The following is a 26,784-nucleotide window of genomic DNA, read 5'->3' on the forward strand; positions in this document are numbered from 1 at the left end:
TGCATTTAAATGGTGCCTTGCTTTGTTTTCTTTACTAAAAGGCTAGGAGTTGTTTCTGCAGGGAGAAGATGCAGAAGTAAGAAGCAGAGTCTGTGTATTTGATTTACCTGTAGCTCCTGATGCCTTGGTACCATCTTCTGTTATTTCAATCTCTGCTTTGTGAATAGCTTCTGAAATATAAAGGCTGTCTTGCTCTGCAAAACAAAAAACCCACCAAAAACATACAACCCCCCCAAAACATCCAGGAAAAGTAACACTAATAGCTACTGGTGAACATTTGCTTGCCATCATGGACAGCTTTTAGCTTGTCTTACATTCAGAGTGCTTTTACTTCCCCCCACCCCAGCCCTGCAGAATCTAAGGATCAGAAGCCTGGCTCAAATACTTAACAGCTAACTAATTCAGTGACTAACAGAACTACACCAAAGGTTGGGTAGGACACAGTCTCAAGCTGTGCCAGGGGAGGTTTAGGCTGGAGGTTAGCAAGAAGTTCTTCCCAGCAAGAGAGATTGGCCATTGGGATGTGCTGCCCAGGGAGGTGGTGGAGTCACCATTGCTGGAGGTGATTAGGAAGAGCCTGGATGAGGCACTTGGTGCTGTGGTTGAGTTGATTAGATGGTGTTGGGTGATAGGTTGGACTGGATGATCTCAAAGGTCTCTTCCAACCTGGTTAATTCTATTCTATTCTATTCTATTCTATTCTATTCTATTCTATTCTATTCTATTCTATTCTATTCTATTCTATTCTATTCTATTCTATTCTATTCTATTCTATTCTATTCTATTCTATTCTATTCTGTTCAGGAGGAGACTTGATGGGGTGCTTGGTGCCATGGGTTAGTTGATTAGGTGGTGTTGGATGATAGGTTGGACACAATGATCTTGAAGGTCTCTTCCAACCTGGTTAGTTGGGAACAGGTCTCTGCCCGACGGAAGAAATGCAAACAAAGGAAGTCTGCTCCTGTGAGCAGCACGCTGCCTCCAGTGCAGTTACAGAACAGGTATGAGGCTCTGCAGGAGGAACAGGTCATTGGTAAGGTCGAGGACCCAAGAAGGTCAGAAGCTGCACCAATGACAGGTTGCCTCAGGCCAGCCATCAAAACTTACCCAGAAAAGAAACCTCGCAGGGTCATCGTCATAGGAGACTCCCTACTGAGGGGAACAGAGGGCCCAATATGCAGACCAGACCCATTTCATAGAGCGGTCAGCTGCCTCCCTGGTGCCCAAGTAAAAGATGTTGTAGATAGAATTCCCAACCTCGTGAGTCCTTCGGACTACTACCCACTGCTGGTCTTTCAGGTGGGCAGTGACGATGTAACAATGAGAGGCTCACAATCTATTAAGAAAGACTTCAGAACCTTAGGGCAAATGCTAAAGGGATCAGGGGCTCAAGTCGTGTTCTCTGCCATCCCTCTAACGTCAGCAATGGATGAGGACACACTGAGGAAGGGCCAACAGATCAATTCATGGCTCAGGGGCTGGTGCCATCGACAGGGCTTTGGGTTCCACAATCATGGATTGGTTTTCAAGGCACCTGAGCTGAAAACAACTCATGGGACACACTTGTCCCAGAGGGGGATAAGAATCCTGGGGCAGGAATTGGCAGGGCTCATTGATAGGGCTTTAAACTAGATTTGAAGGGGGAAGGGGTTTATAGTCTCCTGCTGGCTGGTGACAAACAGAGGGGCAGCTCACCAGCAGTAGAGAGAAGGAGAGCTGGTAAGGGCTCTCAACTTGCTACCCTGAGACAAGCCACGAATGATCCACCAGGACATTCTGTGGAAACCGAGGGGATTTGGCACAAGAGGAGGACAGGGCCAGCCCAGCTGAAGTGCTTCTATGCGAATGCGCGCAGCTTGGGCAACAAACAGGATGAGTTAAGGGCCACTGTGCTGCTGGGATGCCACGACATAGTGGCTGTTACTGAAACTTGGTGGGATGAATCCCATGACTGGGATGTAGGCATAGATGGGTATAAACTCTTTAGGAAGGATAGGCAGGGAAGGAGAGGAGGAGGTGTTGCCCTCTATGTCAATAGCCAGTTGGAATCAGTGGAGCTCCAACTGGGGAGGGATGATAAGCCAGTTGAGAGTGTATGGGTCAAAATTAAAGGCAGGACAGGGGAAGAAGATATTACTGTGGGGGTCTCCTACAGGCCACCTGACCAGCAGATCCAAGCAGATGAGGCCCTCCATAGGCAAATAGAAGCAGCTTCCAGGTCACAAGCCCTGGTCCTCATGGGTGATTTCAACCACCCGGACATCTGCTGGAGGGACAACACAGCAAGGCACCAGCAATCCAGGATGTTCCTGGACTGCATAGAAGACAACTTCCTCCTCCAAATGGTGGAGGAACCAACAAGAAATGGTGCTATGCTGGACCTTGTTCTCACCAACAGGGAAGGGCTGGTAAGCAATGTGAGGCTCATAGACGGCCTTGGCTGCAGTGACCATGAAGCAGTTGAATTTAACATCCTCAGGGCAATCAGGAGGAAGTATTCCAAGCTCACGACCCTAGACTTTAGGCATGCAGATTTTGATGGCTTCAGGGATCTGCTAGCCAAAGTGTCATGGGACAAAGCCCTGGAGGGAAGAGGGACCCAGGACAGCTGGTCAGTATTCAAGGACCACCTCCTCTGTGTCCAGGAGCTCTGTGTACCAACAAAGAGAAAAGCAGGTAAGAATGCTAGGAGGCCTGCCTGGATGGGCAAGGAGCTACTGGACACACTATGACTTAAAAGGAAACTCTACAGGAAGTGGAGGGAAGGACAGGTAGAACAGGGGGGAGATAAGGAAGCTGCCCGAGCAGCAAGAGTCCTGGTTAGGAAAGCCAAAGCAGAGTTTGAGTTGAATCTAGCCAGGGAGATTAAAGGGAATACTAAGAACTTTTACAGGTATATTAATGGGAAGAAGAAGACTAGGGAAGGTGTGGGCCCCCTCAGAAAAGAAAATGGTGACATGGTCACCTGTGATGAGGAAAAGGCTGAGGTACTTAATAACTTCTTTACCTCAGTCTTCACTGCAAGGGCCTCTAGCCACACTCCAGATGTTATGGAAGTCAAAGCCAGGGACAGGGAGGAAGAACTGCCCATTGTAAGTGCAGATCAGGTTCGTGATCATCTGAAGAACCTGAAAGTGTTCAAGTCCATGGGACCCGACGGGTTACACCCACGGGTGCTGAGAGAACTGGCAGAGGAGGTTGCTAAACCCCTCTCTATTATATTTCAAAAGTCCTGGCAGTCTGGTGAAGTCCCCACAGACTGGAAAAGGGGAAACATTGCCCCCATCTTCAAAAAGGGCAAGAAGGAGGAACCAGGGAACTCCAGGCCAGTCAGTCTCACCTCTGTGCCTGGAAAGATCATGGAGCAGATCCTCCTGGAGTCACTACTGGCTCAAAAGAATAGTGAAGAGGTGATTGGGAACAGTCAGCATGGCTTGGCCAAGGGCAAATCCTGCCTGACCAACCTGGTGGCCTTCTATGAGCAGGTGACAAAATTAATAGCTGAGGGGCGAGCAACTGATGTCGTTTACCTGGGCCTGAGCAAAGCCTTCGACACTGTCCCACACCACATCCTGGTCTCCAAACTGGTGACACATGGGTGTGATGGGTGACCACTAGATGGATAAGGAACTGGCTTGATGGCCGCACCCAAAGAGTGGCTGTCAATGGCTCCATGTCCCAGTGGAGGCCAGGGACAAGCAGAGTCCCTCAGGGATCAGTCCTGGGACCTATCTTATTCAACATCTTTGTGGGGGACATGGACAGTGGCATTGAGTGCACCCTCAGCAGGTTTGCTGATGACACCAAGCTGTGTGGTGCAGCAGACACGCTGGAGGGAAGGGAGGCCATCCAGAGGGACCTTGACAGGCTGGAGAGGTGGGCACAGGCCAACCTCATGAAGTTCAATAAGACCAAGGGCAGGGTCCTGCATCTGGGTCGAGGCAATCCCAGGCACAAATACAGGCTGGGCAGGGACTGGCTGGAGGATAGCCCTGAGGAGAGAGACTTGGGGGTGCTGGTGGACAAAAAGCTCAACATGAGCTCTCAATGTGCACTTGCAGCCCACAAAGCCAATCAGATCCTGGGCTGCAGCAGGAGAAGTGTGGCCAGCAGGTCGAGGGAGGTGATCCTCCCCCTCTGCTCAGCCCTGGTGAGACCCCACCTGGAGTACTGTGTCCAGTTCTGGAGCCCCTATTACAAGAGGGATGTGGAGGTGCTGGAAGGTGTCCAGAGAAGGGCCACGAGGATGATCAGAGGGCTGGAGCACCTCTCCTGTGAGGACAGACTGAAGGAGTTGGGGCTGTACAGTCTGCAGAAGAGAAGGCTCCGAGGAGACCTAATTGTGGCCTTCCAGTATCTGAAGGGGGCTACAGGAAGGCTGGGGAAGGACTTCTCAGGATATCAGGTAGTGATAGGACTAGGGGGAACGGAATGAAGCTGGAGGTGGGGAGATTCAGGCTGGATGTGAGGAGGAGGTTCTTCACCATGAGAGTGGTGAAACCCTGGAATGGGTTGTCCAGGGAGGTGGTCGAGGCCCCGTCCCTGGGGGTGTTTAAGAGCAGGCTGGATGAGGCTCTGTCCAGCCTGATCTAGTGTGGGGTGTCCCTGCCCATGGCAGGGGGGTTGGAACTAGATGATCCTTGTGGTCCCTTCCAACCCTGAATGAAACTATGAAACTATAAACTATTCTATTCTATTCTATTCTATTCTATTCTATTCTATTCTATTCTATTCTATTCTATTCTATTCTATTCTATTCCATTCCATTCCATTCCATTCCATTCCATTCCATTCCATTCCATTCTATCACAGTATCACCAAGGGTGGAAGAGACCTTGAGGATCATCGAGTCCAAGCTGTCACCACAGACCTCATGACCAGACCATGGCACCGAGTGCCACTTCCAATCCCCTCTTGAACACCTCCAGGGATGGGGACTCCAAGATTCCAGTCCCTTGGCATTTGGCTGGAGCAGCAGTAACTGCATCACTGCTCGATGCTGTTGGACAAAGGTGTGTGTGCCTGGTCCCTGCTCTGTCCCACTGAAACAAAGCCAAATGAACAACCACCACCACAAATACACCTCAAATACTCCTCTTGAGATGTAGAAATGGGAACTGGGTTATAGAGTTTCACAGAAGAAGAAGCATCACAGCATCACAGTCTCACAGGCTCACTAAGGTTGGAAGAGACCTCAAAGATCATCGAGTCCAAGCTGTCACCACAGACCTCATGACTAGACCGTGGCACCAAGTGCCACATCCAATCCCCTCTTGAACACCTCCAGGGATGGTGACTCCACCACCTCCCTGGGCAGCACATTCCAATGGCCAACAACTCTCTCGGTGAAGAACTTTCTCCTCACCTCCAGCCTAAACTTCCCCTGGCACAGCTTGTACAATCAGTTCACAGGCCCAGGTCTAATGAGTCATTCAAATGTTAAGCCTGCAGCTGTTGGCTCACTGATCATTTTTCATTCAGCCAAGCCTCTTACCTGAAATGCCTCTGAAATCAGCAGCAGTGGGATCAAATGCATCTCTAATTCCCAAGGCAGAAAAAGCTGTCCTTAGGTCAAAAAGGCTGTGAACACTGAACCTGAAATTAACATGATAGGCTTTGTTTCAGTGCAGGGTTTGTACTTCTGTAGAGATGAAAGGTGGAGCAGGTAGAATTTAAATCAGGCCTTTGCATTTCATCCATTTCTGTGTAAAGCCAGAGCGTTCCAGCCAGTGAAGTCTGCTTTGCTGAACAGCAGCCCTGGTGAAGTCTGCTTTGCTGAACAGCAGCCCTGGTGAAGTCTGCTTTGCTGAACAGCAGCTCATCTTCACCTCAGGATGAGGTCACCTCCACCTCTTGCAGTCAGACTGCCTCTCACTCTGCATGATCCACAAACTCTGCATCTTTGCAAGTGTTCTCTTTTTCAACAACCTTTTGGGCCGCAGCAAGGACCCCATTGAAACAGTGTCACAGTAGTGTCACAGCATCACAGTATCACTGAGGCTGGAAATGACCTCTAGGATCATCGAGTCCAACCTGTCACCACAGACCTCATGACTAAACCATGACACCAAGTGCCACATCCAATCCCCTCTTGAACACCTCCAGGGATGGTGACTCCACCACCTCCCTGGGCAGCACATTCCAATGGGCAATCACTCTCTCTGGGAAGAACTTCCTCCTCACCTCGAGTCTAAACCTCCCCTGGCACAGCTTGAGACTGTGTCCTCTTGTTCTGGTGCTGCTTGCCTGGGAGAAGAGACCAACCCCTTCCTGGCTACAACCACCTTTCAGGTAGGAGCAATGAGGTCTCCCCTGAGCCTCCTCCTCTCCAGGCTAAACAATCCCAGCTCCCTCAGCCTCTCCTCACAGGGCTGTGCTCAAGGCCTCTCCCCAGCTTTGTTGCCCTTCTCTGGACACCTTCAAGTCTTCCTAAACTGAGGGGCCCAGAACTGGACAGAGGACTCAAGGTGCAGCCTAACCAGAGCAGTGTACAGGGGCACTATGACCTCCCTGCTCCTGCTGGCCACACTCTTCCTGATGCAGGCCAGGATGCCATTGGCCTTCTTGGCCACCTGGGCACACTGCTGGCTCATGTTCAGGCGGCTGTCGATCAGCACCCCCAGGTCCCTCTCTGGTTGGCAGCTCTCAGCCACTCTGACCCCAGCCTGTAGCTCTGCCTGGGGTTGCTGTGGCCAAAGTGCAGCCCCTGGCACTTGGACTTGTTGAATGCCATCCTGTTGGCCTCTGCCCATCTGTCCAGTCGGTCGAGGTCCCTCTGCAGAGCCCTTCTGCCCTCTAACTGACCAACATCTGCTCCTAACTTGGTGTCATCTGCAAACTTGCTGATGACTGACTCTACCCCCTCATCCAGATCATCAATGAAGATGTTAAAGAGCACAGGGCCCAGCACTGATCCCTGGGGCACACCACTGGTGCCTGGCTGCCAGCTGGCTGTGGCACCATTCACCACCACTCTCTGGGCTCAGCCTCCAGCCAGTTCCTAACCCAGCACAGAGTGTAATGGTCCAAGCCTCAAGCTGACAGCTTAGCCAGCAGTTTGCTATGGGGGATGGTGTCAAAGGCCTTGCTGAAGTCCAGGCAGACCACATCCACAGCCTTCCCATGTCCACCAGGCAGTCACCTGATCATAGAAGGAGATCAGGTTGGTCAGGCAGGATCTGCCCTTCCTGAATCCATGCTAGCTGGACCTGAGCCCTTGGCCACCCTTCAGGTGCGCAGTTATTGCCCCCAGGATCATCTGCTCCATCACTTTCCCTGGCACTGAGCTCAGGCTGCCAGGCCTGGAGTTTCCAGGTTCCTCCATCTGACCTTTCTTATGGATGGAGACCACACTGGCCAGTTGCAGTCACCTGGGACCAGTGGCTAAAGATTAGCTTGGAGAAGAGGAACATTAATGTACAAATGGCTTTTCAGTGCTTCCCTGGCTTGAGGAATGCATTGTAGGGGCTGAGGAATGAAGGCCTTCCTTGCTGATCCACATCACAGGTACAAGCCACACCAGGCTCCTCTGCACTGATTCCTCCTGCTCTGCAGTTTCACTGAACAGCTGACAGGGAGTGATTCTAGGATCCATGCATTTGCTAACGATGGGAAATGACTGCTGTGGAAAACAGATGGCTCCAACTTGCTCTGTGCTCAGCAAGTTGGATCCCACTGGTAGGGGGGCCCAGGTTGTTTGGAAAATGTGTAAACAAAATGCAGCAATAAAGCCACTGCAGGGATTTGCAAGGTTTTGTCTTCATCCTTCCTCAGGCAAAGAGGAGAATGGAGCCTTGCAAAGGGCCAGGAGGATTTCTCTCCTTCAGATCCTTAAAGGATGGTTGGACCCTAAACAAATTTTAACTAAAGGCTAGAAGGTTTCATAGTTTCATAGTTTCATTCAGGGTTGGAAGGCACCACAAGGATCAGACAGTTCCAACCCCCTGCCATGGGCAGGGACACCCCACACTACATCAGCCTGGCCACAGCCTCAGCCAGCCTGGCCTTAAACACCCCCAGGGACGGGGCCCCAACCACCTCCCTGCACAACCCATTCCAGGGCTTCACCACTCTCATGGGGAAGAACTTCCTCCTCACCTCCAGCCTCAATCTCCCCACCTCCAGCTTCATTCCATTCCCCCCAGTCCTATCACTCCCTGAGATCCTGAGCAGTCCCTCCCCAGCCTTCCTGGAGCCCCCTGCAGATCCTGGAAGGCCACAATGAGGTCACCTGGGAGCCTTCTCTTCTCCAGACTGAACAGCCCCAACTCCTTCAGTCTGTCCTCACAGGAGAGGTGCTCCAGCCCTCTGCTCATCCTCCTGGCCATGCTCTGGACACCTTCCAGCACCTCCACATCCCTCTTGTAATAGGGGCTCCAGAACTGGAGGCAGGACTCCAGGTGGGGTCTCAGCAGAGCTGAGCAGAGGGGGAGGATCACCTCCCTTGCCCTGCTGGCCACACTTCTCCTGATGCAGCCCAGGATCTGATTGGCTTTGCGGGCTGCAAGTGCACACTGAGAGCTCCTGTTGAGCTTTTTGTCCACCAGCACCCCCAAGTCTCTCTCCTCAGGGCTGCTTTCCAGCCAGTCCCTGCCCAGCCTGGATTTTTGCCTGGGATTGCCTCCACCCAGATGCAGGACCCTGCACTTGCTCTTAGCTGAAATACTTTGGGATTAAAGTCAGCATGGGGCATACCAGAAAGCTTTGGCAACCCCAGCTCACATCTTCATCTCTTAGGGAAGTGTTGGAGCCTTCCTGATGGTGTGATGAGTAACAGAGCCAAAAGCATCCCATTTGATTTTGCCTCACACATTGCTTCCCTCAGCACTGCTACACAGAGTTCTGACAGCTGCAGTAGGGAAGCTGTCTCATAGCACTGACATTTTGCTTACCTGGGAAGAAAGATGTCCATCTTTGTTCTCTTCAAGCTATTGGCCCAGAGGGTTATGGTTTTGGCAGAAAGGTGAGACTCAATCTGGGACAAAGATGTTCCTTTGTGGCTGGGAAGCACTAGGAACATGCTGAGTTTCTCTCCCAGGTAAGGTAGCTCGACCACACTGAAATTCTTGAGAGCTGCAGTCTGGAACTGGCCTGTGGGTGGGGAAATACAGGTCTTAGAATAGAATAGAATAGAATAGAATAGAATAGAATAGAATAGAATAGAATAGAATAGAATTAACCAGGTTGGAAGAGACCTTCAAGATCATCAAGTCCAACCTATCACCCAACACCATCTGATCAACTCAACCATGGCACCAAGCACCCCATCCAATCTCTTCCTAAACACCTCCAGGGATGGTGACTCCACCACCTCCCTGGGCAGCACATCCCAATGGCCAATCTCTCTTGCTGGGAAGAACTTCTTCCTAACATCTGTCCTAAACCTCCCCTGTACCCTTGAGGATACAACTACTACAGCTAGGTGAAGAGAGAGCAGGTAAATGTTTTGCAGTAATGGCAATGATGAGTTATTCACTTGCAACTTGTCTCAAGCTGCACCAGGAGAGGTTTAGGCTGGAGGTTAGGAAGAAGTTCTTCCCAGAAAGAGAGATTGGCCATTGGGATGTGCTGTCTCCAATTAACCAGGCTGTAAGCCTGCAAAACGTGCAGCTTTCCCTTGCAAGCTTCTCACCCTTAATCTTAGTGCACTCTGAATCTTATGCTTTTAACACAAATCACGTTATTCCATTCCATTCCATTCCATTCCATTCCATTCCATTCCATTCCATTCCATCCCATCCCATCCCATCCCATTCATTCCATTCCATTCCATTCCATTCCATCCCATCCCATTCCATCCCATCCCATCCCATCCCATCCCATCCCATCCCATCCCATTCCATCCCATCCCATTCCATTCCATCCCATCCCATCACATTCCATCCCATCCCATCCCATCCCATCCCATCCCATTCCATTCCATTCCATTCCATTCCATTCCATTCCATTCCATTCCATCCCATCCCATCCCATTCCATCCCATCCCATTCCATTCCATTCCATTCCATTCCATTCCATCCCATTCCATTCCTACTTTTTGAGTCAATGGTTGTAAATAACAAAACACAGGGAACTCATGATGATAATACCTAAATATTTGCCAAGGAATAGGATGCCTCAAACTTATCCTGCTAGATTAGAATGTTAGCTTAGGCCTCCCACCATGCAACATGGTGAAGTAACTGCACTCTTAAAAACACTTCCCAGCACCTTGATCACTTTGACCAGACAAGACTCCCTGAAGGGAGGTTGTAGACAAGAAGAGGTTGGTCTCTTCTCCCAGGCAGCCAGCACCAGAACAAGAGGACACAGTCTCAGGCTGTGCCAGGGGAGGTTTAGGCTGGATGTTAGGAAGAAGTTCTACACAGAGAGAGTGATTGCCCATTGGAATGGGCTGCCTGGGGAGGTGGTGGAGTCACCATCCCTGGAGGTGTTTAGGAGGAGACTTCCTGGGGTGCTTGGTGCCATGGGTTAGTTGTTTAGGTGGTGTTGGATTGGTTGATGGGTTGGACACAATGATCTTGAAGGTCTCTTCCAGCCTGGTCTCGTCTGGTCTATTCTATTCTATTCTATTCTATTCTATTCTATTCTATTCTATTCTATTCTATTCTATTCTATTCTATTCTATTCTATTCTATTCTAGTCTAGTCTAGTCTAGTCTAGTCTAGTCTATTCTATTCTATTCCATTCCATTCCATTCCATTCCATTCCATTCCATTCCATTCCATTCCATTCCATTCCATTCCAAATCAAAGGCTTGAGATCACTGAGTCAGAATGTTTAGTGTTCCTAACTCAAACTGCTTTTGAGTGTCCCCTAAGAGTTGCCCATGCTACATCAGCATTCAGGGACAGTTAACAGACTGCTGCAAAAATGAACCTGTGAAACAGCTGCAGTGCTCCTAAGGTTTATGTAAATAGCAATGCTGACATTTTCTTGGAGCAGTGTTAGCTGTTCCCAAGCTGATTTGCTCTGTGTGGCCATGTTAAAAGGATAAACTCTGTTGTAAATGCTGGGATCAACAGCAGGCCACAGCTAATCTTTCTTGCTCTGTGTTTTAATCCCAATGGCAGGCAGCTGCTATCCTTTGAGAATGAAGGAAGGTTATCTCCTGCACCTGTTTTGCTGTAGCAAACCTCTCTGCTGTGTTAATGTCTCACAAGTGAGTGTTGAAGTGTTTCTGGCATTTCCAGTGGTAAAGCCTGAACTGGCTCTGTCAAACCTGACAATCAGCAGCCTCAGGATGATCCCTGCCATTGCAGCCTTCCTCACAAGCCTGTCCAGCTGCAGAGAGTTCACACGTTTCAGAGCAGATAGAACAGAATTAGCCAGGTTGGAGAAGACCTTTGAGGTCATCAGGTCCAACCTATCACCCAATACCTAACACCTCCTGATCAACCAAACCATGGCTCCAAGTGCCACATCCAATCCCCTCTTGAACACCTCCAGGGATGGTGACTCCACCACCTCCCTGGGCAGCACATCCCAATGGCCAATCTCTCTTTCTGTAAAAAACTTTCTCCTCATCTCCAGCCTAAACCTCCCCTGGCGCAGCCTGAGACTGTGTCCTCTTGTTCTGGTGCTGGCTGCCTGGGAGAAGAGACCAACCCCCACCTGGCTACAACCTCCCTTCAGGGAGTTGCAGACAGCAAGAAGGTCTCCCCTGAGCCTCCTCCTCTCCAGGCTAAGCAACCGCAGCTCCCTCAGCCTCTCCTCACAGGGCTGTGCTCCAGACCCCTCCCCAGCCTTGTTGCCCTTCTCTGGACACTTCCAATTGTCTCAATGTCCTTCTTAAATTGAGGGGTCCAGAACTGGACACAGGACTCAAGGTGTGGCCTAACCAGTGCTGAGCACAGGGCAGAATGACCTCCCTGCTCCTGCTGGCCACACTGCTCCTGATGCAGGCCAGGATGTCATTGGCCCTTCTTGGCCACCTGCTCACACTGCTGGCTCATGTTCATCTGGCAGCTTTGAATAACAATCTCCTGTTACTGTAAAGGACTTTCTACACCAAGGTCCCTCCAGTCTCTGTTGTTCCCTTCTCCTGTCATTCTTCCTTCTCAGCCTTCCCACATCTCAGTGCAGCAGCTGTGGAGACAAATCAAACAGTTCCATGATGTGCAACAGAGCAGGTCTGGAGCAAGGACTGTTACCGTAGTTCACTTCAGCTGTGTGATGCATTGTGGGCACTTTCAGGGTTGAGCCCTCTGCTGTGGTGAAAGGCAGCAGCTGGGTGTCCATGAAGGGAAACTTCTTTTGCCACCTGCTTTTGAAGAACATGGTGCTCAGCAAGGCAACCTGGCTGAGCGGTGACCCGGCACTCTCCAGCAGCATGCCGCGCACCTCCCTGTCTGTGGGGAGAAGATGCGGGGGGGGGGAGAGAATCAGAGAACCATAGGACCACAGAATCATAGAATCAATAAGGTTGGAAAAGACCTCAGAGATCATCAAGTCCAACCTGTCACCCAACACCTCATGAGTAATTAAACCATGGCACCAAGTGCCACATCCAATCCCCTCTTGAACACCTCCAGGGATGGTGACTCCTCTACCTCCCTGGGCAGCACATTCCAATGGCCAATCTCTCTTTCTTTAAACAACTTTCTCCTCATCTCCAGCCTGAACCTCCCCTGTACACTGCACTGGTTAGGCCACACCTTGAGTCCTGTGTCCAGTTCTGGGCCCCTCAGTTTAGGAAAGATGTTGAGATACTGGAAGGTGTCCAGAGAAGGGCAACAAAGCTGGGGAGGGGTCTGGAGCACAGCCCTGTGAGGAGAGGCTGAGGGAGCTGGGGTTGCTTAGCCTGGAGAAGAGGAGGCTCAGGGGAGACCTTCTTGCTCTCTACAACTCCCTGAAGGGAGGTTGTAGCCAGGTGGGGGTTGGTCTCTTCTCCCAGGCAAGCAGCACCAGAACAAGAGGACACAGTCTCAAGCTGTGCCAGGGGAAGTTTAGGCTGGAGGGAGAGATTGGCCATTGGGATGTGCTGCCCAGGGAGGTGGTGGAGTCACCATCACTGGAGGTGTTCAGGAAGAGCCTGGATGAGGCACTTGGTGCCATGGTTGAGTTGATTAGATGGTGTTGGGTGAGAGGTTGGACTTGATGATCTCGAAGGTCTCTTCCAACCTGGTTAATTCTATTCTATTCTATTCTATTCTATTCTATTCTATTCTATTCTATTCTATTCTATTCTATTCTATTCTATTCTATTCTATTCTTCCATTCCATTCCATTCCATTCCATTCCATTCCATTCCATTCCATTCCATTCCATTCCATTCCATCCCATCCCATTCTCTGGTTTGACTCTTTAAACTCACGGTTTGACTGCTCAGCTTACAGCCCTGCATGTTCCACGCAGCAGCATGGAAGCATTCAACACAGAGAGCTCAGTCCCTGGGGAATTTGGCTGCTCATCCTTAACACTGAAACTGCTGCAGAGGGTTGCCACTTGAAACCAGGCAGGAGCAAGGCCAAGTGGTTACCATCTTGATCCTCCAAACTCATGCTTGCAAAACCAGACCTATTCCTTCTCTTTCCTAGGCCAGGCTGATCTAGTGTGGGGTGTCCCTGCCCATGGCAGGGGGGTTGGAACTAGCTGATCCTTGTGGTCCCTTCCAACCCTGACTGATGCTGTGATACTGTGGTACTGTTAGAGATGTCTTTAGCACAAGAATCACATTTCCTAGCTCCCAGCCTTGGTTTGGACAACGCAGAGTGGTGGCCAAAGCCATGACTTTATAGCTGGCTAAATGCAGGTTGTGTCATCATGCTAAGGGTACAGTGTGTTGCTGTGTTACCTCCAAGCTTATCAGTGAGCCACTCCTGCACCTGAGCTGCAGTGCTGTTGGGGTCAGTGAAGTTGGTGTGCTGCAGGCTGCTGTTTGCCCAGCGTGCAGCTTGTGCAGCGAAGCTGGGTGAGAGCTGCACCCCCGTGTCCATGAGGAAGGAGCATGCCAGCTGAACCACTGTGCCTTGGCTGGAGTCACTCACTCCTCTGTACATCGAGTGCAAGAGCTCCTGCACACCTTGATCTGCAGAGTGAGAGAGAAGGGAGAAGCTGCAGATACTGTGGTAAGGCTCAGGACAGCTGAGACTGCACCAGGGCTCAGGACAGCAGAGACTGCACCAGGGCTCGGGAGCTCCAGACTCCAGAGCTGACACTGATGTCCTCTGAAAGTTAGAACACTGTGACAGCAGAAAACACTATGACAACAGAAACACTCTTGACTGTGGGTACTCCCTGGCCTGCAGCAGGAAGAGTGTGGCCAGCAGGAGCAGGGAGGTCATTCTGCCCCTGGACGCTGCACTGGTCAGGCCACACCTTGAGTCCTGTGTCCAGTTCTGGGCCCCTCAGTTTAGGAAGGAGGTTGAGTTGCTGGAAGGTGTCCAGAGAAGGGCAACAAAGCTGGGGAGGGGTCTGGAGCACAGCCCTGTGAGGAGAGGCTGAGGGAGCTGGGGTTGCTTAGCCTGGAGAGGAGGAGGCTCAGGGGAGACCTTCTTGCTCTCTCCAACTCCCTGAAGGGAGGTTGCAGCCAGGTGGGGGTTGGTCTTTTCTCCCAGGCAAGCAGCACCAGAACAAGAGGACACAGTCTCAAGCTGTGCCAGGGGAGGTTTAGGCTGGATGTTAGGAAGAAGTTCTTCCCAGCAAGAGAGATATCCTCTCCTCTCCTCTCCTCTCCTAACCTCTCCTCTCCTCTCCTCTCCTCTCCTCTCCTCTCCTAACCTCTCCTCTCCTCTCCTCTCCTCTCCTCTCCTCTCCTCTCCTCTCCTCTCCTCTCCATCTGAGGAAGTAGTTTCCTTCTCCATCACTGGAAATATTGCTATTGTAACCAAAGGCATCCTACTCTATTTTCACATTCATGCATTACCAGTGCTGAAAGCCAAAGCTGATGTGGATTGTGCCACAGACAACCCAAACAGAGATGAAATGCCTGCAGGGTATGATGAGCCATGTGAGAAGCGAGGCAGCACAACAGAGCTGGCAGGGGTCTGACAATCTCTGCACTTCTCATTGGGTTGTTTTGGGCTGTTGATCTGTGTCTTAATTTCACTGAGCAATATTATTCTTAAGGTTCTTTCATAGAATCAATCAGGTTGGAAAAGACCTCAGAGGTCATTGAGCCCAACCTATCACCCAACACCATCTGATCAACTAAGCCATGGCACCAAGCACCCCATCCAGGCTCTTCCTAAACACCTCCAGCAATGGTGACTCCACCACCTCCCTGGGCAGCACATTCCAGTGGCCAATCTCTCTATGAAGAACTTCTTCCTAACCTCCAGCCTAAACCTCCCCTGGCACAGCTTGAGACTGTGTCCTCTTGTTCTGGTGCTGGTTGCCTGGGAGAAGAGACCACCCCCCACCTGGCTACAACCTCCCTTCAGGTAGATGTAGAGGGCAAGAAGGCCTCCCCTGAGCCTCCTCTTTCTCAGTAACTGAGCCCCTGATGTCTGGAGGTGCCAGGGTATGGTAATCCCTGTGTGCATTTGTGTGGTTTAAAATCACCCTGCTGAATTTAACAGAGTGAAGCAAGAGCCTTACAGGCAAAACTTCATTCCCTCAGCTGCTCCTCACCTAGATGCACTGTCCCAGTGTCAGCACATGCAGCTGTGTTTGTAAGCAGCCACAGCTGGCTCTTCCTGCTGGGCTGGTTTTGAATCTCAGTGCTCTACAGCTCAGCAAATGGTGACCAAGGCAGGTTGCAGCCCGAGAAGGTGAAGCTGCTGTAGGCTTTATCTTTAGTCTTCACATGCTGGAGGTAAGTTTCATGGTAAGAAACAGCACTGTCACCTCTGTGCAGAAGTCCTGAATGCAAGCTGCAAATGCTGAAGCTGAGGCAGCCATCTGCTTTCCATAAACATTATGCCCATAATGTAAAGTAGTTGTTGGCACATGAAGGGAGGTGGTAGGACAACCCAGAGCTAACATGAAAACAGCATCCTTCCATTCAGCTGACTTAGTGTTGGGTTTAAAGACATCTGCCTTTCCCATAGCCCTTCCAGATTCCCAGTGAGTCTTCACCTTAGCCTGCTTCCAGGGAGAGAGGCAATGGCACCACCCATCTGTCAGTGTCTCTCTCTCTCTCTGCCAGTCCTCTCCTAATAACTTCTCATCTCTTTGGGCAGTTGTAACAGCGTAAGAAAAAGGTGCAGAGTCTGAAAGATAACTCAGTGTCTAACAGCTTCATAACATTGCTTAATGGGATAAGAGAGCAAATGACTTCCCCCTGCATGGCACTTCCCTGCAGAGGACAAAGGTGAGGCCAGGGCACAATGGACACTGAACCTCTGGGACATCAGGAGCAGTTCTGCTGCTCATGCAAATAGCTTTTCTAGATCACAAGTATCACCAAGGTTGGAAGAGACCTCAAAGATCATCCAGTCCAACCTGCCACCACAGACCTCATGACTAGACCATGGCACCAAGTGCCACATCCAATCCCCTCTTGAACGCCTCCAGGGATGGGGACTCCACCACCTCCCTGGGCAGCACATCCCAATGACAAACAACTCTCTCAGTGAAGAACTTTCTCCTCACCTCCAGCCTAAACCTCCCCTGGCACAGCTTGAGACTGTGTCCTCCTGTTCTGGTGCTGGTTGTCTGGGAGAAGAAACCAACCCCCACCTGTCTACAACCTCCCTTCAGGGAGTTGGAGAGAGCAAGAAGGTCTCCCCTGAGCCCCCTCTCTTCTCCAGGCTAAGCAACCCCAGCTCCCTCAGCCTCTCCTCACAGGGCTGTGCTCCAGACCCCTCCCCAGCCTTGTTGCCCTTCTCTGGACTCGTTCAAGTGTCTCAATGTCCTTCCTAAACTGAAATGTAGTAGATGCAGTTGTGTCTTGGTGCAGTGAAAGAGTAAACACTGATCAAGGGGGAAAAAAGAGAAACAGCAATGTGCATCAAATACTCCTTGGAGCTTTCTGTGTCCCACTGATACTTGGCTATCAAAGATGGAGACAACACTCCAAAGGTAAACCTTGCAGTGAGAGAGGAGACAGAAGTTCAGTGTGGTGTGAGCAGTGGCTGTGCCCTTAGGAGAGGCATGAACCTACTGCAATATGTCAGACAAGAAATGTTTCTTTCCAGCAGTACCTTACCATGAATGTTGTATCCTAAGGCCTTCTGCAGCTCCTCAAAGGTATTTCCTTGAGCTCCAAACTGCAGCAGCTCCAAAGAAATAGCCACACTTGCTGGAGAGACTACCAGATTGCTCCTGTTCTCTGCTTCAGATAGGTGCTGGTAGAGGGTGATGGCAAATTGAGTCTTCAGCTCTTTCAGCTCATCATAGGAGATGCAGTTTCCTTTGGTCAGGCAGCAAGCAGAGAGGATGAACACAGAGGAGAAAATGGGCAGCATGAAGGTGAGCTGGGAGCACTCTCCACCAGATAACTATACCTGCAGGTAGTGAAAACAGACACAGGCTGAGCTGGCAGAGGCACTTGCTCTTCCTAGCAGTGTCATCATCTGCATTATCAAGGCTAAAATACTTGCCCAGGTCTACCCTGGATGTGAGGACATGCTGATGGCTAACAAGAACTGCATCTCCCAGCATGCTGTACCTGTATGAGGCAGTTGGCCACTACAGTGCATGGAGACAGAGAATATCTTGGTTAGAAGGTTAGCTGCCTGCACAGATGTTCATAGTCTCACAGTATCATAGAATCAGTCAGGGTTGGAAGGGACCACAAGGATCAGCCAGCTCCAGCCCCCCTGCCATGGGCAGGGACACCCCACACTACATCAGCCTGGCCACAGCCTCAGCCAGCCTGGCCTTAAACACCTCCAGGGACAGGGCCCCAACCACCTCCCTGCACAACCCATTCCAGGGCTTCACCACTCTCATGGGGAAGAACTTCCTCCTCACCTCCAGCCTCAATCTCCCCACCTCCAGCTTCATTCCATTCCCCCTAGTCCTGTCACTGCCTGAGATCCTGAGCAGTCCCTCCCCAGCCTTCCTGTAGCCCCCTTCAGATCCTGGAAGGCCACAATGAGGTCACCTGGGAGCCTTCTCTTCTCCAGACTGAACAGCCCCAACTCCTTCAGTCTGTCCTCATAGCAGAGCAGCTCCAGCCCTCTGATCATCCTCCTGGCCCTGCTCTGGACACCTTCCAGCACCTCCAGATCCCTCTTGCAATAGGGGCTCCAGAACTGGAGGCAGGACTCCAGGTGGGGTCTCAGCAGAGCTGAGCAGAGGGGGAGGATCACCTCCCTTGCCCTGCTGGCCACACACCGGAGACTCAAGGCTGGGCTTTAGATCCAAGCTTGCAGGAGGCTGGTTTCAAATTTGCCCTTAGATATTACTCCTATGCAATTTATTCCAGTAGGATAAACCCCACCAAGCCCAACTGTTGTACTGCAAGAGGCTGTGGTGCTTGCAGGACAATAGCACTGCTTTGGATTGCTGTGGGGAAGCAAGCACTGGTCAATGTGAGCTTAAAGAGACCCTTGGAGCCATACTGACAGGAACAAGGCTAACATGACAGAACAGCTTTTTTTTCCCCCCACAGAGTTCTACCACTGGAGCAAAAGTGTTCTAAAACACACTGCAGCTTCTTTCACTCCAGGACTGCCTACAAATCTTTCTCCGTGCCCTTTGCTCTAGAGAGCACCTCTAATGCCTCTTATTTACTCACAGTTAGCTCTGGTCAATTGTCTTGCCCCTCTGTGTCCTCCTGGGTGCCTGAGTGGGAGCTGTCTATGCACGCCTTGCCTCCTTCTTTAATAGGTAGTGGAGCAAGGACCAAGTCATGAGACTGCATTTAAAGGGATAGTCAGGGACCAGGGTCTCTGTCGGCGATGTCTGTACCACTCTGCCCAAATTCCTGTAGGCTACAAGCTCCATGGAGAGCCAGGCAAAGCAGCATGCCACTGACCAGCAAATCCAAGGCAAGGAACAAAAAGGTACACATGGAGATAGAGTCAGCAGCTTCCTAGCAAGCCCTGCTTGAGCCTCAGGAAACTTGTGACCTGCTGGTACCGAGCAAGGCATCTCCTATCTCTCTTCCCACCCCCCTCTCTCTATTAGATGAATTCCATTGATTCCTCTGCCACAAAGGGGAAGAGAAAGGGCTCTCTGTGTACCAGGCACACACAGCTACTTTTTTCCCCCCCACTTTGAAACCTTGCTCAGAAATCCCATGCAATTAAGATGTCTTTATTTGCCTTTTCCCTTTTTTTCTGTCTAATGCCATCCCAAACAGCAAGGTTGCAGTTCACTCTTTAGTTCCCAGGAGGAAAGAAGCAACAGAGAGCTGCCCTTGGAGGAGGCTGGATGAGGAAGAGATTGCAGAAGACCTGTGGTAGTGGCAGCTTTGAAAGCAGTCGTGGCTGCTCAAGGCATTCCTCACGTGACAGCACCAAAACCTGTCCACAGAATGTGTGTGAAACTGCAGCTCACTGATCCTTGAGAGTTTGGCTTCATGTCTACTGAGCTACCTTACAGCATCCAGGCATTCCTGATGCAACTAAGAACAACTAAGACTGGACACATCCAAGTGCCAGGTGCTGCACATTGGCCACAGCAACCCCAGGCAGTGCTACAGGCTGGGGTCAGAGTGGCTGAGAGCAGCCAGGCAGAGGGACCTTGGGGTGCTGATTGATGGTAGGCTGAACATGAGCCTGCAGTGTGCCCAGGTGGCCAAGGGGGCCAATGGCATCCTGGCCTGCATCAGGAACAGTGTGGCCAGCAGGAGCAGGGAGGTCATTGTGCCCTGTGCTCAGCATTACTCAGGCCACACCTTGAGTCCTGTGTCCAGTTCTGGGCCCCTCAGGTTAGGAAAGATGTTGAGATGCTGGAAGGTGTCCAGAGAAGGGCAACAAAGCTGGGGAGGGGTCTGGAGCACAGCCCTGTGAGGAGAGGCTGAGGGAGCTGGGGTTGCTTAGCCTGGAGAAGAGGAGGCTCAGGGGAGACCTTCTTGCTCTCTACAACTCCCTGAAGGGAGGTTGCAGCCAGGGGGAGGTTGGTCTCTTCTCCCAGGCAACCAGCACCAGAACAAGAGGACACAGTCTCAGGCTGCACCAGGGGAAGTTTAGGCTGGAGGTGAGGAAGAAGTTCTTCCCAGCAAGAGAGATTGGCCATTGGGATGTGCTGCCCAGGGAGGTGATGGAGTCACCATCACTGGAGGTGTTTAGGAGGAGACTTGATGGGGTGCTTGGTGCCATGGGTTAGATGATTAGGTGGTGTTGGGTGACAGGTTGGACTTGATGATCTCTGAGGTCTTTTCCAACCTGGTTAATTCTATTCTGTTCTATTCTATTCTATTCTATTCTATTCTATTCTATTCTATTCTATTCTATTCTATTCTACTCTATTCTATTCTACTCTACTCTACTCTACTCTACTCTACTCTACTCTACTCTACTCTACTCTATAAGTACCAGGGGGGAAGGCTATGAATGTTTAGCCTGATCCAGGCCAGACCCAAAATTCCCCTGCCTCTTCAGCTGAGCAGCCTAAGTTCTAACTTTCTCTTCCCTAAACTGGGATCCAAAGCTGAGAGCTGGATGGCTGAGGGGAAGCTGATGCTGTGTTGGGGGTAACTCAGAAAACTTTGCCAAATGAGTCTGGGGAGCCTGAAGCTTCAGCAGTCCAAGCAAGGGTAGTTTGTGGCCCCAGGGCCTGCAAACCAAATGAGGTTAGGATTAGACCACTGTGGAGAAGGAGCCACACAGTCTCTTTTTTACCCCCAGGGTTTTTAGTGGGGATTTTTAGACTCTTTAAACTTGCCTGTGCCCTGGTTTAGGCATCACATCCCACCTTGGGTCTTATCTAGCTGTGCACCACAAGGCACTGGGGAAAGCACTGATAGGTTTGCTGGCAATCATTTTTGACTGGAAATGCATATGGAAGGGAATGCAGCTGATTGGTCTGCAAGGTATTGCTTCAAAGACAGGGAGGGACAGAAGTATTCTGAGAAATGCTTCTTGACATTGAGGTCACTTAGCCTGCCAGAGAGGGAAGTGAGGCAAGGCACAGAGCCAGGATGGTTGGAGAAAATAGAATAGAGTAGAGCAGAGTAGAGTAGAGTAGAGCAGAGTAGAGTAGAATAGACTAGACTAGACTAGAATAGAATAGAATAGGATAGACCAGGTTGGAAAAGACCTCAGAGATCATCCAGTCCAACCTGTCACCCAACACCATCTAATCAACTAACCCATGGCACCAAGCACCCCATCAAGTCTCCTCCTGAACACCTCCAGTGATGGTGACTCCACCACCTCCCTGGGCAGCACATTCCAAGGGCCAATCTCTCTTGCTGGGAAGAATTTCTTCCTAACATCCAGTCTAAACCTCCCCTGGCACAGCTTGAGACTGTGTCCTCTTGTTCTGGTGCCATTTGCAGCACTCTGAGGAAGAAAACAGCAAAAACCTTCCTCTATGTGTGAGCAAACCACCAAACAGGGAGCAAAACTGGTGCAGAAGAGAGGACAGAAGCAGCAACTTTCACCAATGGATGAGATTCTCTTTGCATCTGTGGAGTGCCAGTGCTGTTGCTGTATGGATGCTCCATGTCCTCCTGTGTGACTGTTGTGATAGAATAGAATAGAATAGAATAGAATAGAATAGAATAGAATAGAATAGAATAGAATAGAATAGAACAGAACAGAATAGAGTAGAGTAGAGTAGAATAGAGTGGAATGGAATGGAATGGAATGGAATGGAATGGAATGGAATGGAATGGAATGGAATGGAATGGAACGGAACGGAATGGAATGGAATGGAACGGAATGGAATGGAATGGAATATAATAGACCAGGTTGGAAGAGACCTTCAAGATCATTGTGTCCAACCTATCACCCAACACCACCTAATCAACTAACCCATGGCACCAAGCTCCCTGCCAAGTCTCCTCCTGAACACCTCCACTGCAGCATCCCTTACAGCTCAGCACTCACAGAGACCATCATGGGTGGCTCTTCAAAGTTTGCTGTGAAAAAATATGCAGGAGGAGAAGGAACAGGTGAAGGAAGGAGAGATGACCAGAGACAACTCTTCTCCAGAATATCATCTTCAGGTTTCCATGGCCCAGATTCTGTTCTCAGCCAGAGGACTGTGAATGTAAACCATCGACATCAACTTGGGTCCTGGATAACCTGGGGAGCTGCTGGTGGAGGGCAGGCTGGGATGCTCCTCTGGGGCACAGAGGCCTTCTTAACTGTGGAAGACAGACTCAGGGCTGAGCTGCCATGGAGGTGGCCTCGTGGAGGAAATGAGGAAGCTCTTTCAACTCTGGAGCAGCTCAAAGTCACAGTAATGAAATGAGAAGCCAGGGGGAATGGCACAGCCTGTGTGGGCACTGTGGGCAGAGGGAGGTTTCTTTGGAAGCCTTTTGTCCCCGAGCATGCTGCTCCCAGGAAACTGGGGGTCTCCTCTGATTTATTCTTCTGTGTTCTGATAAAACTGAGCCTTGTCTGGGTGTGGCTGCAGAGGGGAAAGGGGGAGCAGCTCTACTTTGGGGCTCTGGCCAGTCTGGGCTCCTGCTGCTCAGACTTTATGCAACAATCTAGCACAGAATTTGGCCTAGAAAAAGGCCAGAAGAGAAACAGATGAAGGCACCAGGTGAGAAACAGGTTTTTGTCTTCAGAGCTCTCTTGCTTGCTTTTCTGTGTCAGGTCAGCCTCCAGCAGCCTTCCTTTTGCTCTAGCACAGCCCTGGTGCCAGCAGGGTTACTGAACATTTCCCCCGCCATAGATGGGCACAGAACTGAGCCTTCCATCTGCATCTGGGGTTTGTGTGCTTGCTCCCTTTGAGAGATACAACCCTGGGGAAATGAAATTGAGTCCAAGCCAGCTTCCTTCCTGCTTACATCTTTCCTCCAGGAGAGAGCCTGCACTGCAAGATCCCAACACATTTGCTCCATCAGGGAGAATCTTTTGCTGAATTTCAGGATGAGAAAAATGTGCATCACCATTCTGTACAGAGCTGATTCTGCAGGGAGGGAGCTGGCTGCAGAGGCACAAAGCACCCAGCTGAGCAAGGTCAAGTGGATTTGCTTACTGCTCTCCACATGCCATGCAATAGCCAGCACTGCCTCTGCCTCCCACTGGGGCATGAGAACAAGACCTGGCTCTTCAAGGGATGACCACTGTAGAGGATTGACTTCAGAGAGAAGTCCAAGGAGGTGAATAATTCCTGTGGGGGTCTATCAAAGGGAAAGCCAGCCAGCTGACCCCGTGGTAGCACCTAAGCCCAAACCCCATGCACTGTCATGGCAGCAAACCACTCCTCAGGGCATGAGTTCTGCAGCCCCTATTGCAAGAGGGATGTGGAGGTGCTGGAAGGTGTCCAGAGCAGGGCCAGGAGGATGAGCAGAGGGCTGGAGCACCTCTCCTGTGAGGACAGACTGAAGGAGTTGGGGCTGTTCAGTCTGGAGAAGAGAAGGCTCCCAGGTGACCTCATTGTGGCCTTCCAGGATCTGAAGGGGGCTACAGGAAGGCTGGGGAGGGACTGCTTAGGATCTCAGGTAGTGATAGGACTAGGGGGAATGGAATGAAGCTGGAGGTGGGGAGATTGAGGCTGGAGGGGAGGAGGAAGTTCTTCCCCATGAGAGTGGTGAAGCCCTGGAATGGGTTGTGCAGGGAGGTGGTTGGGGCCCTGTCCCTGGAGGTGTTTAAGGCCAGGCTGGCTGAGGCTGTGGCCAGGCTGATGTAGTGTGGGGTGTCCCTGCCCATGGCAGGGGGGTTGGAACTAGATGATCCTTGTGGTCCCTTCCCACCCTGAGTGATACTGTGATACTGTGATACTACGAAGAGACGACCTCAGTGCCAGTGCCTGTCCAGCCAGGCCCAAGTGGGGAGGACACAGGGTACAGAACCCCACAGAGGTGCTTCATCCTGCAGCAGCCCCCAGCCACTGAGTCTGGCAAGGTGCTCTGCTGCAGATCTGCGCTCAGAGGGCTTGCTTTTTGCACAGGGGTTGCAGCAGGTTCTGGCTCCCATCCTGCCCAGTGCAGATGGGGAGCAGAGAACTGGCAAGCACAGCAGTGGGGAGTGCTCCATTCACACCCTCCTGCCCAGCTCCAGGTGGAAAGCAGTACTGGTAGCAGTGGTAAGGCTTTTTGGCAGCTCTCACAGCTGGAGTTGCTCTTCGTGCCTGAGGCTGCAGGCTGAGCAGCAGAGGGTCCAGAGCAGAGACCAAAGTGCACAGTGTTTGCTGCCTGGTGCAGTGCAGCCTCTGTGGCTCTGAGTCACACATATGGGCTTTTGTGGCCTCATTTTCATCTTTTGCTAACACCTTGAGTGGGAAAGCAGAGCAGTGCTTTTACAGCATGGCACTGAGGACTGGAGCTTTGCACCCTCAGAGATGCCCAAAGGAATGCAGGGGCCCTTGGTGATGCCAGGACTGTGTGGGGTCGAGGCTTGGGGCAGGACCTACCATGGGGAACTTTTGGGATGAGTCCTGGAGTAAATGATCCCTGAACTGTGTGGAGAGGCAGTTTTGAGACAGGCAGAGGCAGCAACTCCAGCCTGAGGTGGGCAGTAAGCTGACAAGAGTTAGCAAGTGCTGTGAGCAACTCCTGCTTTCAAGCTGCAGGCTTTGGGATGTCTAAATTGTTGCCTGATGCCTTCTGAGGTGGGCAGAACTGAGGTGGAAAGCAAAGCAAAGCAAAGCAAACAGTAGTTCCTCTTTTTACTAGGTTGAAATGAGGTTAACATCACAACACTGCTGCAGTGACCCAAGTTTCCACATGGCAGGCTGGCTAAGAAGCCAAATCAGGTCACTCTCCTGTCTGGTGGTGACCATTCCCATGAAGCAGCTTTCAACAGGCAGAATTCAGAAGGGCTGGCAAACCACAGTGACAAGAGAATATTTTCCCCCAGGTAGGTAAAGTTTATTTAGGATAGGATAGGATAGGATAGGATAGGATAGGATAGGATAGGATAGGATAGGATAGGATAGGATAGGATAGGATAGGATAGGATAGAACAGAACCAGACCAGGTTGGAAGAGACCTTCAAGATCATCAAGTCCAACCTATCATCCAACACCACCTAAACAACTAACCCATGGCACCAAGCACCCCAGCAAGTCTCCTCCTGCACACCTCCAGGGATGGTGACTCCACCACCTCCCCAGGCAGCCCATTCCAATGGGCAATCTCTCTCTCTGTGTAGAACTTCCTCCTGACCTCCAGCTTGAACCTCCCCTGGTGCAGCCTGAGACTGTGTCCTCTTGTTCTGGTGCTGGCTGCGTAGGAGAAGAGACCAACCTCTGCCTGTCTACAACTTCCCTTCAGGGAGTTGGAGAGAGCAATAAGGTCTCCCCTGAGCCTCCTCTTCTCCTATCCTATCCTATCCTATCCTATCCTATCCTATCCTATCCTATCCTATCCTATCCTATCCTATCCTATCCTATCCTATCCTATCCTATGCTATCCTATCCTATGCTATCCTATGCTATTCTAGTGAGCAACCTCTGACCGAGCCCCAGAGCCGCTGGACTCAGGCAGCAGTAGCAGCACATCTGCACCCTGTCCCTTCATGGCTTCCAGCTGTGCTCACTGCATTTTCACAGTTTAGCTGCTGTCCCTCACTCCATCCTGTAAGGTACCCCTGAGGTGGGCAGATAAGCAAGGCTGTGTACATTTGTGTATCATAGTATCACAGTATCAGTCAGGGTTGGAAGGGACCACAAGGATCATCCAGTTCCAACCCCCCTGCCATGGGCAGGGACACCCCACACTACATCAGCCTGGCCACAGCCTCATCCAGCCTGGCCTTAAACACCTCCAGGGACAGGGCCCCAACCACCTCCCTGCACAACCCATCCCAGGGCTTCACCACTCTCATGGGGAAGAACTTCCTCCTCCCCTCCAGCCTCAATCTCCCCACCTCCAGCTTCATTCCATTCCCCCTAGTCCTAGCACTGCCTGAGATCCTGAGCAGTCCCTCCCCAGCCTTCCTGTAGCCCCCTTCAGATCCTGGAAGGCCACAATGAGGTCACCTGGGAGCCTGCTCATTTTCTCACCCACTTCAGTACCAAAGTTCACCCAAGGTAACCAAACTCTCCAACTGAGCCCACCCCAATCTTCCTCCCTGGAGGAATTTCCTCCCACACATCAGCAGCTGTGGGGAAGTGGGCATGCAGTTCACAGGAGTCCCTGTGTGTCAGGCATTTCTCCTGACCATTGTGGCCACCTCTTTCCTAAGCAGATTTCTGTGGGTTTTGCCATCCCCCTGCTGGCACAGCAGCATCAAAGAGCAGCAGTGCAGGTGAGGGTTCTGACTCTGGAGAAGCCTGATTCAGATCCCTTGCCAGGCTTGCACTACCACAGCTCACATCAGAGCCTCAGTGGGTTTTGGTGGCAGCAGCAAGCAGTCATAGAATCATAGAATCATAGCATCAATAAGGTTGGAAAAGACCTCAGAGATCATCAAGTCCAACCTGTCACCCAACACCTCAGGACTAACTAAACCATGGCACCAAGTGCCACATCCAATCCCCTCTTGAACACCTCCAGGGATGGTGACTCCACCACCTCCCTGGGCAGCACATCCCAATGGCCAATCTCTCTTGCTGGGAAGAACTTCATCCTAACATCCAGCCTAAACCTCCCCTGGCACAGCTTGAGACTGTGTCCTCTTGTTCTCTTGCACTACCAGGCAGTACTGTGTGTAGGAATGGCCCTGCTACACCATGACAGGTGGAAGAGAAAGGGTGGGTTGGATGCTTCCTCATTCGTTCTTTTCCTCTGCTGGCAGGGCAAAACAAACCCTTCATTCTTTAGGAGCTGATCTGCTCTTGCAGCTTACTCTCCACGTCAGGCTGTAATCCCCTTGGTGACATCAC

At 51.1% G+C, this 26,784-nt stretch overlaps 1 protein-coding gene across 1 annotated transcript in view; it reads right to left on the bottom strand.

Moving 5' to 3' along the window:
* The window catches only part of SERPINE3 (serpin family E member 3), a 30,690-nt gene extending 5,966 nt beyond the window's left edge, over positions 1–24,724 (bottom strand). Inside the window, exons 1-7 of the mRNA XM_068165268.1 lie at positions 24,370–24,724; positions 17,093–17,390; positions 13,796–14,029; positions 12,153–12,350; positions 8,892–9,090; positions 5,495–5,595; positions 108–194 (exon numbers count right to left, since the gene is read on the bottom strand). Of these exons, the coding sequence (XP_068021369.1) occupies positions 108–194; positions 5,495–5,595; positions 8,892–9,090; positions 12,153–12,350; positions 13,796–14,029; positions 17,093–17,351 (1,078 nt within the window). The 5' untranslated portion in view covers positions 17,352–17,390; positions 24,370–24,724. The remainder of the gene's footprint in view (positions 1–107; positions 195–5,494; positions 5,596–8,891; positions 9,091–12,152; positions 12,351–13,795; positions 14,030–17,092; positions 17,391–24,369) is intronic.
* Positions 24,725–26,784: the final 2,060 nt, after the last annotated feature.

Source organism: Melanerpes formicivorus, unplaced genomic scaffold, assembly GCF_026170545.1.
Source record: "Melanerpes formicivorus ecotype bairdi unplaced genomic scaffold, bMelFor1.0.p_v2 SCAF_87, whole genome shotgun sequence".
Classification (NCBI taxonomy): domain Eukaryota; kingdom Metazoa; phylum Chordata; class Aves; order Piciformes; family Picidae; genus Melanerpes; species Melanerpes formicivorus.